The sequence below is a fragment of the Micropterus salmoides genome, unplaced genomic scaffold, assembly GCF_014851395.1.
Source record: "Micropterus salmoides isolate LMB-PRFRI ecotype aquatic unplaced genomic scaffold, ASM1485139v1 Ms_hic_scaffold_15, whole genome shotgun sequence".
NCBI classification, from domain to species: domain Eukaryota; kingdom Metazoa; phylum Chordata; class Actinopteri; order Centrarchiformes; family Centrarchidae; genus Micropterus; species Micropterus salmoides.
Window position 1 is genome coordinate 28,123,034 of NW_024040596.1, and position 18,529 is coordinate 28,141,562.

An 18,529-nucleotide genomic window follows, 5' to 3' on the forward strand; every position below is an offset into this window, starting at 1 on the left:
ATAGACATCATAAATATTGTTTACTTGCTCCGACAAGTAAACAATATGTAAGTATAATTAAGGATACGTTCATTAAAGGTCCAGTGTGTAATATTTAGGAGGATCTATTGACAGAAAAAACAATATAATATCCATAACTATGTTTTCCGTGGTGTATAAAGACCTTACGTAATGAATCGTTATGTTTTTAATACCTATAGAATGAGTCATTTCTGTCTACATACATCTACATCTTGCATGGAAGTCGCTATGTTGCACCACCATGTTTCTACAGTAGCCCAAATGGACAAATGGAGGCCCACATGTATTATTTAGCACAAGAGCCAACAGAGCGTGTCGGCCACTGTAGATTCTCCTGCAGGCTTGCAAAGGGAGGGGGGAGTGGTGATGGAATAATGTTTTTTTTTTTCCTTAAATCTTTATTGCAAAAGAGGAATAAAGTGTACATGGGACATAAAGAAGTATACAGAACAGTAAACAAATATAAGAAGACACAAATAATAAAACTTTTCCAGGGTTAGTCCATATTAAATAAAGAAATTAAAAGTGGACCTTATGATGACAGTTTTCATAGCCTTTTGTTATTGGATTTAGAAATTAAAATGAGATATTGTAATGTAATTGATGTAATAATTTGACTCCTGAATTTACATTTATTATTGTGGAATTTTTTGATTTGACTTTTAGAAAAGCAAAATACCACATTCTCCCACATCAATGCAAAATCTTTAAAATATGGTCAATGACGAATCTGCTGAAGTTAAGTTTAAGGAAATGTTGGTACAGGAGTTGTTGATGTCATACATGTAGAAACATGGCGGGCAACATGGAGTTGTTTACATGCTCTGATAATGTTAAACCAACACATCTTTGTAGAAGTGTCCATGTTGATTCCACATTCTGACTTAAAGGTTCAGTGTGTAATATTTCTGAGGATCTATCTACAGAAAGTGGGTCAGTGGTAGACTGGACAGTTGGTTACAATTCACAACTCTCACCACTAGATGCCACTAAAACTTTCACACTTAAACTTGAAGTTTGTTCCTGCATGGTTTTCCTTGGTTGATCCAACCTCCTCTCCTTGCCTGTCATGTTCATGTTGTAAACGATGGAGGCTTATTGTCTCAGAATACCTTTAGAGTTCATCTGAGCTGTCCTTCAAATGGCTGAATAAGTTCTTGTGTGCCTGTCCTCTGACAGTCGTCCCAGGCTTACTGTCCCACTCGGCACTGGAGCTGCTCCCGCTGACTGCAGGAATATCTCGCACACAAAACACGTTGCTCACCAAGCGCAGCACCTCCTTCCTCACTGACGAGGACAACAGGAAGTACATAACGGGATCCAGGCAGCTGTTGAGGGCGGAAAATACCAAAGCCACCTCGTTGGTTTTGTCAGCCAAATTCTGCCAGAAACATAAAGTGTCTGTGATCTGGGTTTTTATGTAAAACACCCTGACCGTGTGATAGGGGACAAAACAGACGGTGAAGACAAAGAGGATGAAGAAGGACTTCTTGGCCGTTCGAGCGTAGTGGGCTGCGTTGGGCAGGTCTGGTTTTTCTTTGGATGTTTTCAGAAGCTTGAGGGCAATCTTTCCGTAAGACACCACCAGACAGATGAAAATGAGCCAGAAGAGAACCAGTACGAAGATGTTGATGTAGGCTCTCCACTTTTCATCATGGAGCTGCTTGTAATGGAAACACCTGGAATCAATCGTACATGTCAGCTTGTCAGCTGCTCATATCACACATGCTGGGATTTCTGACCAAAACAGGAAGATTCAATAAATAGATAAGAACATTTGATTATAGGCGTCACCAACCTTTTCGTCTTGGCGTGATTCTTCGACATCAGGAGTGGCAAGGCCAGGGCAGAGGACACAATCCAGAGGACTGCACAGAGGGCTTTACTCCACCTTGTAGACCGCAGTCTGTGCTGCCCCCCTGCACCACGATGGATCTTCAGGTAGCGATCCACGCTGATCAACCCCAGCAGCGTGACACTGATATACATGTTCATGTAGAAGAGGGTACCCACGACTTTACACAAGATGGGATCTAAGTTCCACTGGTTACCCTGGCTGTGATAGAGAATCCTGAATGGCAGACATACCACCAGCAGCAGGTCTGCGAAAGCTGTGTTTATGAGAAAAACCCGCACAGAGTTCTTCTTAGAGTGAACACAGAAGAAAACCCAAAGGGCCACCAGGTTCCCCACTAAACCCAGGATGAAGATTATGGAGTAGAGCACCGCCAACAGGCTTTGCAGTGCATCATCGTCTGTACAATTGTTTGTGGCGTCAGGGATCGTGGTCAAGTTCATCTCTGTGGTATTTCTGGTGATGAGAAAAAGGGCGCTGTTTGTAGTCCGGAAGGTGGTTGGGGCAGGGGTGGTAGAGATGTTTTTCATCATGGTGGTTTAAATGCTTCTCCGCCCTGCAAATGGGAAGGAAACAAAGGTGAAATGGATTAACTGAAGTGTGTTAGGGGAGGTTTTTCTTAGCTTCACACTGGGAAGTTTTGGACCCGTTAGTGCAGGTTTGTGCAATAGCTGAGGTCCAGCTGCATGGATTAGCCCTGAATAAGCATTAATCCAACCCCTCAATAATCACGTAGGACACTAGCTGACCACCACACCAACAGAAATTAGAAAGTCCCAGGAAGAACAGCATTTCTAACTGTGCACAGGTTAACACATCTGAGCTTTCTATGTGATATCATCTATGAGTTATGTAACGCACCCAACCAGTTAAAACAGCTCAAGGTACATGCTCAGACAGCTCACTGCCTGGAGTTCATATCAAAAGATCACTTAATGAAGAAGTGGTAAAAGTAGACGGATAACATCTTGCTTTTGCTTAAGTGTAACTTGTTAAAGTACAGTCAAAAGTGCAATCAAAAAATTTTTGCTCTTGTTTCTTGTTGCCTGTGCGGGAGAAGAGGGTAAACTCACAGAATAGTAGCTCTGCAGTCCTTTTCTTTTCCTCTGAGGAACACCAGTATATTCCCTTGAGTTTAAACTGCACTAAAGACTATCCAAAATGCGCTGTCCTGAAAAGACTCATAAAGTTCAGCATCCTTTCTTTCTGTCATTGTTGACTCAACTTTCTGCCGTTGTTGTGTAGAGTCTGCTTTTTTCTTCTGTTTCCTCTCTGCCCTTTATCTCTGCGCGTATGAGAAGCCTCCCCAGCGCCTCTGTTGAAAGTTAAGAGAGAAATGCTGAAGTGCAGAATCTGTTGATGTTGTAGAGAGAAAGCTTGTAGCTCTGTGGTCAACCCCCTCTTCTCTTACAGCTACTATGCTAAACTCTTAACAGAGAGAGTAAAACTGGGCAGGGCTTAGTACAGACCTTCTGATTACACACATGAGGGCAAGCAGTAGGATCACAGAGCATGCTCCGCTTGTATATACACAAGAAGCTTTGCACTCTGGGCTCTGATTATATATTTTTATATATATATAAAAAGGTTCCCAAAATACCACTATATGTCCTCACAGTAATTAAAGCAATGCCTTCAGAGTAAAGCCAAGGTTTAAATTGCCACCCAAGAGACGCCAAGAGACATTAGCTGCTGTCAACCTGTCTGGCTAAATAAATGTAGGCAAAGGGTCATGGGAATCATATACCTGCTCTTGAATGTTAATCATACCACATATCACATTATGAAATGATCCGTACCTTTCTAGTCTTTTCGACCACTCAAAGCGCTTTTACACTACATCTGCATTCACCAGTCACACACATTCATACACTGAGCCTAAGTGCTCAAACGGAAACTAACACACTCATTTCACATTCACACTCACTCATACACTGGCGGAACAGCCAGTATCTTGCCCAAGGACACTTCGACACTCAACCAGGGGGAGCCAGGGATTGAACCGCCGACCTTCCAATTAACAGCCAACCCGCTCTACCTCCTGAGCCACAGCCGCCCCCGAAACCCTGCATCAGAGCAGAAGCATTACTAAGTCAGTGTTCAGTCAGATTTAAACATGAAGTTAATTTACCAGCCTAGAAGGTTTCAAATCTGTGTTTTTAATGTCTCCTGCCCACTTGTACTCTTTTTATTCGACAACTTTATGCATTTATAAGAGTTAAAAAAGGATATACATAGAATGGACTGAGTGCTAATATATGACTTTTTGTAGTACAACATGCTAAAACTTTCCATAAACTGAGCAGCCAGCAGTTCTACAGAAACGTGGACAGGTGGAGGTACATTTTCATGAAAACCAGCCCACTCCACCTGCAGAGTGACGCAATCAGTGTCAGGCACACTGTTAAACTTAACTTCCCAGTGCAATTCTTTGGAGAGGCCTGGGAAGTTAAGTTTAACAACACACACACATACTGGTGTACAAGCAAAGACATGTACTGAAGCTTGAGAAACCACATAACCACTGATGTTGTACGTGAAATGAGCAGTGAGGAGTTCCAAAGAAGCAGAGAGGATGTAAAACTGCCGGAAAACCACAAAGATCACAGCTGAGCTACTTGATCCTGGGAAAATAAATATTGATAAATGGAATCTCAGGAAAAATGTGACATTGCGACATTTAACTTCTACTTAAGACGCTGGTTCCTCTCTCAGGATCCTCCTACAGTGTGGGTTGCTTGTGTGTGGTCGTGTTGGGTGATGTTTGGGTGTGTGTTGCACATGTGATTTATTTTCTTTTATTTATTTATAGGAAGGTGTCGCTCTTTAATTAGCCAAATACGGCCATCAAATCATCGTCCTCTCTCCTCTCTCTTCTCTCGTTCTCAGCCTCACTGTGTGCTGCTGGCGTCCAAAGAGAACTCTGCTCCGGTGAAGTTGGGGGGATTTGGAGTCGCCATCCAGCTCGGAGAGTCGGGACTGGTGGCAGGAGGTACAGTAAACACAACCGGACATGCCAGAAATAGTCATTGAAGTCAAACTGACATTTTCTCACTATTTACGTTAGGAAATATATGCTATTGTTCTCATTTTAAAATTGGATAGAACAGCTTTTGGGCATAGTTGTGGATAAGAAACAACATTCGGATGGGGTTAACATGACAGGGGCAAGTGGGGAAGGAAATGTTCATTGTGCTCCTCTGTAAAAGGGAGAAGAAAAAAGCTGGAGATTTGAGTTTTATATATTTATATACACAGACACAATATATATTTAGACGTCAAGAAAAGTACATTTCACGCTGCACTTTCAAAGCAGTAAAAATGAAGTTCTAGTTTTAAACCTGAATGTAAAGTTCAGAAGTAGGAAACAATAAAGCTTTGTTACTTCTTTTTGATATCCATATTAAGATGAGGAAACGAATAACTCTGATAAAGTGTACTTTATTTGTAAGGTAGTTCTTGGAAGTACCATTTTTACAGTAGCAATAGAAAGACGTGGCAGTGGTTCAGATTTCAAAGTTTCAAAGAAGGAAGCAAACTCTGAAAACACTTCCTGTTTTTAGTTGAAAAAAAGCTCTTGTCTTTGTGTGACCCCAGGTCGGGTAGGAACTCCCCACTTCATGGCCCCAGAGGTGGTGAAGAGAGAGCCGTATGGTAAGCCCGTGGACGTGTGGGGCTGCGGAGTCATCCTCTTCATCCTCCTCTCAGGGTGTCTGCCTTTCTACGGCACCAAGGAGCGACTGTTTGAAGCCATCTGCAAGGGCAAATACAAGGTCGGGAGTTTATTCCATCAAAACGTCTCAACCGCGTGGTTTCATGCACCCATTAACCACAAGCGTCCCCACCTTAAAAGGGGCAGCCTACACTTTAATTGGATTTGCATGTTATTTCTATACAGCTGAACAAGTCCTCTTTAAAGCTGAACAGCAGACATACACACTGAACTGATGGTGCCATCTATCCTAATAATAGTTATTTGTAGTGTAGGCATGTTCTCATGCACAGCTGGAAGCCCTACAGTCAAATAATACACATTTGGATGAAGTCAAAAGCTCTTAAAGCCTTTACAAGTGACAAAAATGGTGATTTGTTGTTGATTTCCTGCTTAGTTGTCTGTGTTTATATGCATTCACTTGTAATCGGAGCAGTATAGATTGTATTTTCAGTTTCCTCAAAGAAATATATCAGGTTTTTAAGAGAGGAGTTGATTGGTCTGTTTGCACATTATAAGGGACAATGCTTGTATTTATTTTTACCCATACTTCCTATCTGTGAAAAAAAACCCACTTTGCTTTCCAAGTAAGTGGCTGATATCCAGGAGTGATGCATCATTGTTAAACAGAAATCAGATGGAGAAAAGTAACATGAGCAGACAGGTTTATACAAGCTGTTTGTTTGCATGTGGTTTCACAGGCTAATCGTCTTTACTACACGTGAATACTCCCATGTCGGAAGAGACATGTAGAAGAGGTGTTTTTCCTGTCTGCTGACATTTTGGGAGTGCTTTCTTTTTTGTTTTTTTCAAATTATGCTAATGCTACAGAAATATAACCCAAGTTAGCCGTGTTTCCATCAACATTTTTTAACGCACAATTTGAAGTGTCGCGTTACAAAAGATTGATGGAAACGGAAAAATTCGAAAAAAAATCCTTAATTTCACAAAAAAGTTTTTTTGCTCACTTAAGGTGGTTTTTGCCTTTGTCAAAAAAGAGTAAATGCACTAAAAGGGAGATGGAAACACTTTTGCCGAATAAGTTTGGATGTAGCGAACTTCACGACTGATCAGCTGTTTCGGCTGCCGGAGTCTTGCCAGATATTCCCATTACACGCGGAGACATGGCTGTTTTTCTTTTTCGTTTACATGCTGTATCATTAAGTTAATTAATGCTGTATCATTAAGTTAGTTAATACCTACTGTAGTTAGTTAAAAACATGCAGAGCTGTGCAGTGCATGGAGCAGCAGCACAGGATGCAGGTGGACGACAAGAATTTGGTACTTGTTCGGAGCAGAAGATCATTATCAGACACTTTGTGCATCCCTGATAAGGCTGTATATATATACGTGTGTGTTTGTGTGTGTGTGTGTGTGTGTATAGATGAATCCGCGCCAGTGGGGTCTGATCTCAGAGAGCGCAAAGGATCTGGTGAGGCGCATGCTGATGCTGGACCCCGCTGAGAGGATCACCGTCTACGAGGCTCTTAACCACCCCTGGCTGAAGGTAATGCCGGGCATTAAGTAACACTTGACATGTTCATGTCATTTGTTCTTCAGTGTACTGGGTCGAATCTGAATTGACCTGTTAATACAACTATTTGGCTTTGTTTTTGTTTTTTTGTCTTTGAAAGCACCATCGCCAAAGAAGAATCTGTCACTCTCAAAACAAAAACAACGTGCTACTTATCATGTTTTTACCATCGCCTGCAGCACTTTTCCAGCCTGGACGTCTCTAAATCATGCATCCAAAGTTTTGGCTCTTGTGAAAGTTTTAGTCTGTTTTTGAGACAAGAATTGAATGGTAAAAACGATGTAGCCTAAAGCCGTCACGTACTGATCAGCCGCTCGGGTTGCGCAGCTCTTCACTCAGGAAAACAATGACAGGGAGTGCTGGCACAGTGGTGTTACTGCTTGTCATGTGTTGTCAGCAGAAGCTTTTATTGTGTCTTCGTCTGTGGACAGTGATGGAGGGGTACTTAAAGATGACTGTTTGACAATTCAACGGAGAGACTAGCAATTTGTCTGGGGGCTGTCTGACACGTCATTCAAATCATCCACTTTTAAGGGGCGTCCCTGCTTGGAATGCTGCATTTCAGTCTTTTTGTTTGAACTTGGGTGTAAAAGATTACTCTTTGTGTTGTTTAGTGTTCATTTCTTGGCCCTGATTATATACACCACATCACACTCATGTTCCTCTTCTCCTCTTAAATATACATAGCTACCAAGCACAAACATTTTAACCAAATCATGTCAATTGCAGTGCTCTGTTTACACACAAAGATGTGACTTAGGTACTTGTGGCAGTTTTAGTGAATTTGGACATATATTTTTAAACAAACACATGGTGAAACCCTCAGAGCAGCTTTCTGACACACAAACCGTGTGATGCAACTAATTAGCCAGAACCCGATTATTCCTACATTAAATTAAAGTATCTCAGACCCCAAACTATAATGTTTGTGGTTTGAGCTGTGTTCGGCTGTGTTGGTTAGTTTCATTTATTGGTCTGATCAGAAAGATCTTTCTATAAACATGCCCTCAGCTTCTCCACAAACACTTTGCAGTACAAAGCTGGAACAGAGCTTCGGTCTTGAATACACGCACTTGCGCCATTGACTTGGTTTCATGCTTGTTTACTGGTAAACTACTGGTAACGTTTAACCTTATGTTTACTTTCTGCAAGATGCATCACAATGCACCCAGCTGTAGTAATAACAGTTGAACTTTTACACTTCAAAGTCTGTCGGCTCCTCATCTCTGCTTGTGGCTAGTAGCATGACACACCCAAATCACATCAAACTGTGTGTGTTGCATTGTGGGTAATGTAGAAGATTGTGTGAAATTAAAAAAGACTGTCCAGTGCAAGTCTGATGAAGTTACCGGAATTCAATGCTAAATCAGTATCAGTATGGTAGAAACCGTGGCAGTAGGGGCAGAGATACCCTGACTTCTAGTCCATTTTGTTTGTATAGCCCTTTTAAAGGTACTCAAAGGCACTTTACATGGTAAAAAAAAAAAGAATAACAGAAATAGTAAAAGCAGTAACACTATAAAAAGAACTATAACACTGTAAAAATATCTGTGAAAGGAGGGGCACTAATGCATCACAGATTAAAAGCTGATTTAATAGGTGGGTTTTGAAAAATGGAAGTGAGGGAAAATGTCTAAGGTGGTGGGGAAGCAATGGAGAAAGCTTGGCAGGTGATGAGGACAATTTTTAACTGGATTCTTTGTAGAATGGGGAGCCAATGGAGCTGTGACCTCAGAGTTTTGGATGTATTGTAGTTTGTTGAGGATTTTGTTGGACGTGCAGCTGTTGCAGTAGTGGAGTTGTGAGAGGAGGAAGGAGTGGATGAGCGTTTCAGCAGCTGAGAAGAGGCGGAGGCGTGCAAAGATGAAAAAAGGGCAGGGTATTTGTCAAGTTCTAAAAACACTGGATCCACATTTCCCACAATGCAACAATAATATCTTTCAGTAGACCTTCCCTTCCCCGACATCCCCAGTTTGCATTGCAGCGTGTCTGTTATACATTTTAAAAGCCCGAGCTGAAATGACTTGACGAGACCTGACAAAGCCCTCTCCAGAGGAGACAAAGGGCTCTCCAGAGGAGCTCTGCTCACAGTTCACAGGCTGAGCAGAGCTCCTCATGACCAGTAAACCGATCTTCATGTGTGAAATAAGCGGAGTTCCCCTTTTAAGCCTTCGCTTGTGGTAAGCAATTTTCTTTTCTGTGTTGGATTTTTCAAGGAGAGGGACCGTTATGCCTACAAAATCCACCTGCCAGAGACTGTGGAACAGCTGAGAAAGTTCAATTCCAGGAGGAAGCTCAAGGTTTGCATCTATACACACTGGGCTTGGGTGGTATCTACTTTTTCATACCTTCATACCTATCAGACATTTCACCAGGGTATCAGACACTATATGACAGTTTTTGTATGTAAAAAAGCATGTAGCATGCATGACATCATCTAGCCTACAATGCTATGTGTCTAATATGCAGTTAGTCTCACTGGGTTTAATCCTTATGGCCTGTAGAATCTTGAACTGATAGGAAATAAGTAGGAAAGGTGAGCAGTGGAGGTCAGCAGGAAGTGTGCAGTGTAGATGAGTCTGTCAGTGAATGAAGGCAATCTGTGGTATATTTCATGGTATTGAAAGTCATGCCGGCTAGATTTCTAAATACCCGGGTATTCTGTGATAACTTGATACCACCCAAGCCTAACACATGCTTGCTTTATAAAAAATGTCAACATTTGTCGAGAAACCATCACTGTGTGACAGATGGTGAGATAAATCTTCATAGTTCCACATGTTGATGCTTCTCTGCTGCTGTTGTTGTATTTTCAGGGGGCTGTCCTGGCTGCAGTTTCCAGCCACAAGTTTAATTCCTTCTACGGAGACCCCCCTGAGGAACTCCATGACTTCTCTGAAGATCCCACGTCCTCAGGTACACTCAAGGACACCTCTGTCTTAATTTTAAAACCCTGTTTTTAAACAAAAACAGATGTTTAGATGAAGCCTCACTTTCATCATTGGGACACTTCCTTCCTCAGATTTCCTTCCTGTGGTGGGTTCTTCTTTTGTCTGCGCAGGCTGTTGTTACCGCAAGCTAACTCTGTTTTAGCTCCTCTCACACTTACCTCATGCAGAAATATGAACACAGGGATCTGCAGATTGTTTAGACATGCGCTTACTCTCCTCCTTATCTGATCATGAAGGTTAATAAACGCTGTAAAAGCAACACATGAAACTTCTGTTGATGTATGCTTGCAACCACTTTTTTATTTCGTCCTTCCAATAATATTCATATTATTATTATAAATATAATCTGCTTGTGTACAATTGCCTCCAGCTGTTTTTAACACCTGTGTTCACTTGCAAACTGTTGGTCTGTTTATTTGTTTGTCTGTTTCTATTAATGCTTCCCGCCTGTTAGGACTACTAGCAGCTGAACGTAGGTATCCCTGGGTTCTCTGTGTGTTGTGATGCTAGTTACTTGCCCTTAACTTGACCGACAGTTGTCTGTCAGTTTTTAGTAGCTTGCCTTTAATCTTCACATGCATAATAGGAACCACAGCGAGGCTAAATAAACAGTGTGTGGGTTGCAGGGGCTGTGTCTCAGGTGTTGGACAGTTTAGAGGAGATCCACGCCTTGACAGACTGCAGTGAAAAGGATCTAGATTTCCTTCACAGTGTTTTCCAGGACCAGCATCTGCACACACTGCTGGACGTAAGTGTCACACACAAACATAAACGCCAACACAAGTAAGCACACTGGAATATATCCACCTTTTTATGAGCCATTCATTTTGATTTTTATTATGATGTTATTTCTAATTTACTTAAAATTAATCAAACACAATAATGTTCAGTTCATAAAAGCAGCAGGAAGTGCTGTGTTTCATGTTCATGTCGCAGCAACTGCAGTTTCTTTAAAAAACACTAAATGGGTCGCATACTCGAAATAGCATAGACTCGTAACTACACAATGTTGGTGCAAAAGTGAGAAGTTTCATGCAGTGAGGCGGTGAAACAAGGAGAGGAGTTGGTCATTTAGATCTGATCTGTTGGGGTTACTTTTATCTATAACACAAAGTTCTGTGTATGTAAATGTAAATGCTCCGTACCTTTCTAGTCTTTTCGACCACTCAAAGCGCTTTTACACTACATCTGCATTCACCAGTCACACACATTCATACACTGAGCCTAAGTGCTCAAACGGAAATTAACAGTCAGCTCTACACAGCCGCACACATTTAACCTGCTGTGTCACAGCTCCCTGTGTTAATGGTTAATATTTGACTTCCTGGAAACGCGTTGGATAGTCACATAAAATAATAAGTGTTTCACTCTGTGTTAGCAGAAATGGTTTTGTTGCTGCATGTAAACATAACCAAATTGAACTAAATGTAGTCTTATTAAAGGGTATGTAGTGGCAGCCACTTGAGGGAATTTGACATCTTCTCCAACACGTAGTGGTGCAAAATATCTGGTCTGCCATGGCATGCGGATAACACTTTAGTTTAATCAGATTGAAATGACAAACAAAACTTTGTTGTTGCATGACTGATATAAAATGAGCTTGTACGTATGCAAAAACAATAAACAAGGTACTAATGGTGGCACATGACAAAATCCATCCCGAATATACACACACATGGACGTAGGGATGGGTATCACTACTCGATACCTTTATGGTATCGAGTGAAACAGCCCAGTCTCAGTAGAATCGAAACGTCTCCAGTCAAACCAGTACTTCAATTGATACTTTTTGTAACCACATCATCGCAATAAATGACTATTTGTATGGTTTTGCTTGCAGCCAAACCCGCAAGAAACACACTGAAAGAAAGAGAAGAGCATGCCTTTTTTCCCCTTGCCTGCACCATGAACTGTATAAAAAAAGGCTGCAGCGGCGAGTCCATGCTGACTTTAACAGCCGCTCACCTTCATCTGCGCTCTCAGGCGTGTTCGTCACTGTTTATCAAGTTTATCACCACAAGCTTGGCTTTCCGTTGGTTTCATCTTCTGGTATCATTTAACACTTCTCTGCACAGTTTTATTTGCTATTCACATCACTTGTCACTGATCGAAACGCATTTGTGGCGCAGCAGCGATCAGCTGATTTTACTCACAGAGCCTGCAGCTGCAGCTGCGGCTGCTTCAGGTGTAGTTGGTTACATCAGCTGGATGTGCAGCCTCTCTCTACCTCTGTCTGTGCGTCTTTAGTGTAGTTAAGTGACTTGTTTAAACAGACTGCTTTCTTGTTTTGTACTTGTATCTGTCGTTTTTTGGAGATTTGCGACTCACCAATAAAAGAAAAAGCAATCGCAGAGATCTTTCAATTCAGTTTGATCAAAAGTTAACAAAATAATTTCAGTTGTTTACTTTCAACATACGAATCAAAAAATTACCTTAAATTTGTTTCCTACAACTTATTTGGTCACTAAAATATTTCACTCCTCCTCTCAAATATAAAAAAATTGCAAGCTATAGTCATTCCCCATATAATAGCCCGTTTGGATGAACTAATTAGGATGAGGAGGATCTGATACAATTTCCAAATACTTTTATATAACAGTTATTTGAAACAAGAAAAAAATAAAATGGATAATCTTGCGTGTCCATAACAACAATAAAAATAATAATAGACTACCAAGGTATCAAACCCTATTGGTATCGGTATCACTTTAAGGGTACTGGTTTTGGTTCTGGTATCGTAAAATTTTAAACGATACCCAACCCTACATGTACTTATGCACAGTTGAAAAACTATGTAGCTTCCTCAGATCCTAATTCCCCACAGCTTTTCAAAATTGGCTACGACAGGGTAATTTCTGTATTTTTAAATGTGGACCTTATTCTCACACATGTTGGTGTTAAAATGATCAGTAGGTACAAAAAGTTTTGAATCCATGCAGTAGTTGCTTCAGCCAGCAGCTGAACTGGCTGCAGTGGCTGCAACGTATGCATTCAGGGTGAAAATTGCTTCTTTTTTGCCACCTACAGTTTTAGACTGGTTTACCAGGTGTCTGACAACATCATGGAGAGGATCCCAACAAAGGACTCCCAGTGTCACCCAAACTGAAGTCTCGCTCAAGCACTGTTCTCGCTCTGAAATCTCGTGAGAGAGGCGAGTTGTTGCAGGAAGACGACGGTGGAAACGAGGGAGAGGAGTTTGTTGAGGAGCTGCTAGCAAGATTTTATTTCCTAACGTTACTCCAACACAACAAACTCCTCTCTCCGACTCTGAATCTCGTTTCCACCGTTGTCTTCCTGCAACAACTGCCGCCTGAAGCCATCTTCTGCACGGGTTCAAAAGTTTTTGCCAAAATATGTGATATTAAGGCCAAGGTTAAAAAAACAGAAAATACCCATATATCTCTTAAGTATAATAAATTAAAATCAGCACAGATCTCTTCAAGCAAAACAACACGTGGTTGTCCAGTAAAAAGGCCAAAAACAGGCTTGCGGCCACACATGTCCACGAGGCACCTGTGAACCCCCTCCCCCTTAAGGAGAAATATTAAACATGTTGAGCGCTTTTGGAAAGTGTCTAGCGAGATGAATATGGCCCCCAGGCCAGTAGTTTGAGCGTCCTTAAGAATAAACAGCGCTCTAAATAAGATGTACATAAGATTTTGTCTGTGAGAAACACAAGCGTTGAACTGGACTGACAGCAGGTCTCAGCAGCAGTCTGTTGACCCACAGCTCAACAACTGATTCACCACATCACAACCATATTGGGTAACACATCCCACTTCACCCAGCAGCCTGCGGTGAGGCTAGACGGCATTTTAGATTAACACACGGTTTGTCTGAAACTCTGAGAGCAGCGTTTTGTCTTTTTGTATTGTTATTAGGCGTCTCGGTTTTCTGTTCCCTTAATCCACTGTGTTTACTCTGTCCTCTCTCTGTGTGTGCGTCTGTCTCTGGGTGTCAAACAGAAGATCTGTTGGCAGCACGTGGGAATTTACAAGAATGCGATCAACAATTGGGTAGTTTAAAGGCTAAGAACTCAGATCAGAATAGTGAATACTGGAAAACTGCAATTAACTTGATGTGTGTTCATATTCAGCAATAGTCTCTTTCTCTAAGGGGTTTGCATACTGTGTGTGTGTGTGTGTGTGTGTGTGTGTGTGTATATATATATATACACACACACACACAGAACATGTATAATAGTATATATATGTATATATATACATACATATACACACACACACACACACACACACACACACACACAGAACATGTATAATAGTATATATAATGTATATATATACATATATATATACATGTTCTGTGTGTGTGTGTGTGTGTGTGTATAGATGTATGTATATATATACATATATACTATTATACATGTTCTGTGTGTGTGTGTGTGTGTGTGTGTGTGTGTGTATATGTATGTATATATATACATTATATATACTATTATACATGTTCTGTGTGTGTGTGTGTGTGTGTGTGTGTATATGTATGTATATATATACATTATATATACTATTATACATGTTCTGTGTGTGTGTGTGTGTGTGTGTGTGTGTGTGTGTGTGTATATGTATGTATATATATATACATTATATATACTATTATACATGTTCTGTGTGTGTGTGTGTGTGTGTGTATGTATGTATATATACATATATACTATTACATGTGTGTGTGTGTGTGTGTGTGTATATATGTATATATATATACATTATATATACTATTATACATGTTCTGTGTGTGTGTGTGTGTGTGTGTGTGTGTGTGTATATGTATGTATATATATACATTATATACTATTATACATGTTCTGTGTGTGTGTGTGTGTGTGTGTATATGTATGTATATATATACATTATATACTATACATGTTCTGTGTGTGTGTGTGTGTGTGTGTGTGTGTGTGTGTATATGTATGTATATATATACATTATATATACTATTACATGTTCTGTGTGTGTGTGTGTGTGTGTGTGTGTATATGTATGTATATATATACATTATATACTATTATACATGTTCTGTGTGTGTGTGTGTGTAAATATATATAGAGAGAGAGAGAGAGAGAGAGAGATGTATCTCGTTACCATGGCACCTGTCAGCAGGTGGGATATATTGGATTGCAGGTGAACATTTTGTCCTCATGTTAGAAGCAGGAACAATGGGCAAGCATGAGGATTTGAGCAACTTTGACAAAGGTCAAACTGTGATGGACGACTGGGTCAGAACAGCGCAAAACAGTCTGCAGAGGTCAGTACCTATCAGAAGTGGTCCAAGGAAGGAAAAGCTGTGAACCAGCGACAGGGTCATGGGCGGCCAAGGTTTACTGATACATGTGGGGAGCAAAGGCTGGCCCGTGTGGACCCAACAGACGGGCTGCTGTAGGTCAAACTGCTGAAAAAGTTCATGCTGGTTCTGATAAAAAGGTGTCAGAACACACAGCGGAGTCCATGCCTCGACAGGTCATGGCTGTTTTGGCGGGAAAAGAGAGACCTGGCTGATCAGCTGAAAATCTCAATGTGAAGGTGGAGTACTCGCTGGACTTAAATTTCAGGGATGTGGCCCGCAAAGCAAATACAGGATTTTCCTTCTTCAGGTTTTGTCATTTACCCATTTTAATTTCTGTGTTCAAAATTTTTTGGTATCAAAAAAACAAGGGTTGTGCTATATAGAACTTATAATGCTTAGTACTGATAAAACAGTACTCTGTGGTAAACAGCTGTGAAATACATCTTCATGATGTTCACACAGAGTTGAAACATCAGCTTCTCTGTTCATAACAGAGCTGCAGGCAGGGACGTCTGTTTCGGTATGAGCACTAGAAACAAATGATTGAATACCTTCCTGCTGTTTAATGGTGATTATTGAGATGTCACCGGTACAGGTTCGTGTGATGAATTATTCATACAGGAGCTATAAGTAGTCGCAGCTGTGCGTAATGACAGCTGCTCTGGCAGCGTTGGAAAAGCTTTCTGAGCCTGGCTCTTGGCGCTGTGTCCAGTTGCACGTTTTGGTACCCGTTAGACCTGGGTTCAAATCAGGGTGGGGTGACTGCCCTCTCCCTTCGCTACATGTGTCACTTCAGTTGGTTGTGGCTGAATACTGCAAGTTTCAAAAGGAAACAAATCAGTTGGTGTGGAGTTAGAAAGAAGTGATATCCCTTGACCTCTTTAATCCCACTGCTCATCTCTGCTGCAGCCTCCAGGATACATTAGCCGCTACTAGCATAACACACGACAATAATCGTCGTCCACTGATAATAATCAGTGGAGTCCACAATGATCTTAAAAAAAAAAACAGAATGCCATGCCTACTCACAGTTGTATCACAAACCATCACAGAGGCCTTCTGAGTCATGAAGATCAAAACACAGACGTCTGTGAGCATCTCAGCACTGCGGCAGAGCAGCGTATCTGGGGCAAGTGGTTAAAAGGGTGAGCGGTGGTTGAAGGAGGGGAGACTTTTCCCACCCTTCTGTTCAGAGCTGGCCCTGTGATTCAAACTCGTGATCTCGCAAACATAAGCTCATCTCACCATTGATACGCTGCTGCAGAGGCTCGCATTGGTTTAATGACGAGGCCAAAACTTCTTCTTTAACAACTTCCAAGAAGCCAAATAGTTTAAAGAGGCTGAAATTAAAATGTTTGAGGGAGCTACCTGCACTTGGATAGAGTTAACCGAGGAAAAGTGACTCTAAAGAGAGATGTGTGCGTTATGCTAAAGGCTCTCCCAGTTGCTGGAGGCTGAATAGGTTGAAGTGGGTTGCAGGAGTATAGAGGATCTGGCGTGTGTGTGTGTGTGTGTGTGTGTGTGTGTGTGTGTGTGTGTGTGTCAGAGGGAGGCTGGGGCTGCAGATGTCTCCTTTTCAGCCTCAGTTTCACACCCCTGCCCTGCTCTGAGAGGAGGGGGAGTCAAAAAAGGACAGAAGAGTGCAGCCTCACATGAAACAATGGCTTCTTTTGTCAGGCCTCGGTGCCATTCACAACAAGCACGGCCTATATCACTATCTGTGCGGCTGCAAGTCACCTCCTCGGCGCCGAAACACACAGACGGAACCAGAAATCCTGCAGACACTGATCGGATGCGGCCTCCTTGCTCAGATAATTTCCGTCTCGTTTGCGCTCTGTTGGCTGCCTTTTTCTGACAAACCACTTACATCTTCAGGGTGAGTGTGTTTTAGTTCTGATGTGTTTGCAGGGAGAGCGTTTTGTCAAAAGATGCCTCATGCTAATTTGAAGTCATCCCAGCATCCCCCTGTGGTTGTATTTGGCGTTTGACTTGTATAATGAGGCGCATTAGTCAACTGCATTTGTATTTTTTCCCCCTCATGTGCTAGTTTCGGCAGCTCCTTACTCCCTTGCTTGCTAATAGAGGCAGGGTAATAAGTTGCCCTTCAGGAAAATATGTCTGAATTTACTTGTCACTAATAGATAATTAGGATATCATACAGTTTCTCATCCTAAAATAAGAGCTGCTGCGTGCTTATGGCTGTCGGCACATACAGTCACAGCCTCAAAGGCGTGATGCTTGTGTCTGTCATATCTTGAAACTCTGTAAACTGCGCACCTGAATTGCTGTTCTGTGGTTCGCAGCACGTGAGGCTGACATTTCCTGCCTGTAAATATCTAAATGTTTTTCACAACTTGTTCAGTCGTGGGCTGCTGAAGCTCATCTGTGATTTTAGTTCATTTTTAAATAAACACCCTCAGAGGTCAGTCCAGCTTTGTTTAACATGTAACAAAGGCAGAAAGATGTGGACAACTCCGCGCTTGAAAGCACAAGAAGAGTGCGGTAAATATGTATGTATGCTCAGTGGCTGCAGACAGCGTGTGTGGCGGCACGTACCCGTTCACATTAGGTATGATTCAGGCCTGAGACCTTTGAGTTTATTTAATGACTGTGGTGAGTTTTAGACCTCTATAAACGCTTCTGTTTTCATCTGTGGCCTCTATCAGCATATCCGACCTAGATACTTTGAAGCAAACTGAACCCCTTCACTACTGAAAATCCACAGATCTTCTCTGTTCAAAACAACAAGGCACAAAATGATGATATAGATTTTGTAGGTTAATGTTGTTCTTTCTGCTGTTTGATTATTCCTCATATGCCCTGTGATGATGCCCAACACCATGTGTATTGCTGCTGCTGTTGTGAGAGGGATGCACAGAGGAGTGCTGGGTCCCCGGGTTGCATTGAACTGTCTGGTACAACAGCTCAGTTTTTCTGTGACTCTCCGTGTCAGCCTCTGACTGGGTTTCTGTGAGTGCACTGATTTATGCAGGATTTCCTACTCGCGCACTGTACAGATAGTCAAATACAACTTGCTCTTCCAACATCACATGTCTTTGAACGTGATAACAGTTGTTTTAGGTGACTACAGTCATCCGTATCTTTTGTTCAAATCTCCCCCTCTGCTTCGGTTTGGTACAGCTGCTGCCTTTGTT

General features: G+C 41.7%; 2 protein-coding genes across 12 annotated transcripts in view; one reads left to right on the top strand and one right to left on the bottom strand.

Moving 5' to 3' along the window:
* The window catches only part of caska (calcium/calmodulin-dependent serine protein kinase a), a 145,415-nt gene that overhangs the window by 94,442 nt on the left and 32,444 nt on the right, over positions 1–18,529 (top strand). For 7 of the 11 annotated variants that reach the window (XM_038721397.1, XM_038721395.1, XM_038721400.1 and 4 more), the window contains exons 6-12: positions 4,766–4,868; positions 5,474–5,649; positions 6,973–7,095; positions 9,339–9,422; positions 9,939–10,038; positions 10,528–10,545; positions 10,700–10,821. In XM_038721397.1, the coding sequence (XP_038577325.1) occupies positions 4,766–4,868; positions 5,474–5,649; positions 6,973–7,095; positions 9,339–9,422; positions 9,939–10,038; positions 10,528–10,545; positions 10,700–10,821 (726 nt within the window). The remainder of the gene's footprint in view (positions 1–4,765; positions 4,869–5,473; positions 5,650–6,972; positions 7,096–9,338; positions 9,423–9,938; positions 10,039–10,527; positions 10,546–10,699; positions 10,822–18,529) is intronic. The other 4 variants (XM_038721399.1, XM_038721396.1, XM_038721402.1 and 1 more) reach the window with 1 other exon arrangement.
* On the bottom strand, positions 540–3,290 carry gpr34b (G protein-coupled receptor 34b). The gene is made up of 3 exons (XM_038721408.1): positions 2,950–3,290; positions 1,820–2,432; positions 540–1,700 (listed from the first exon to the last, which is right to left on the bottom strand). Exons 2-3 carry the CDS (start codon positions 2,407–2,409, stop codon positions 1,136–1,138), a joined length of 1,155 nt encoding a protein of 384 aa, XP_038577336.1. The 5' UTR covers positions 2,410–2,432; positions 2,950–3,290; the 3' UTR covers positions 540–1,135.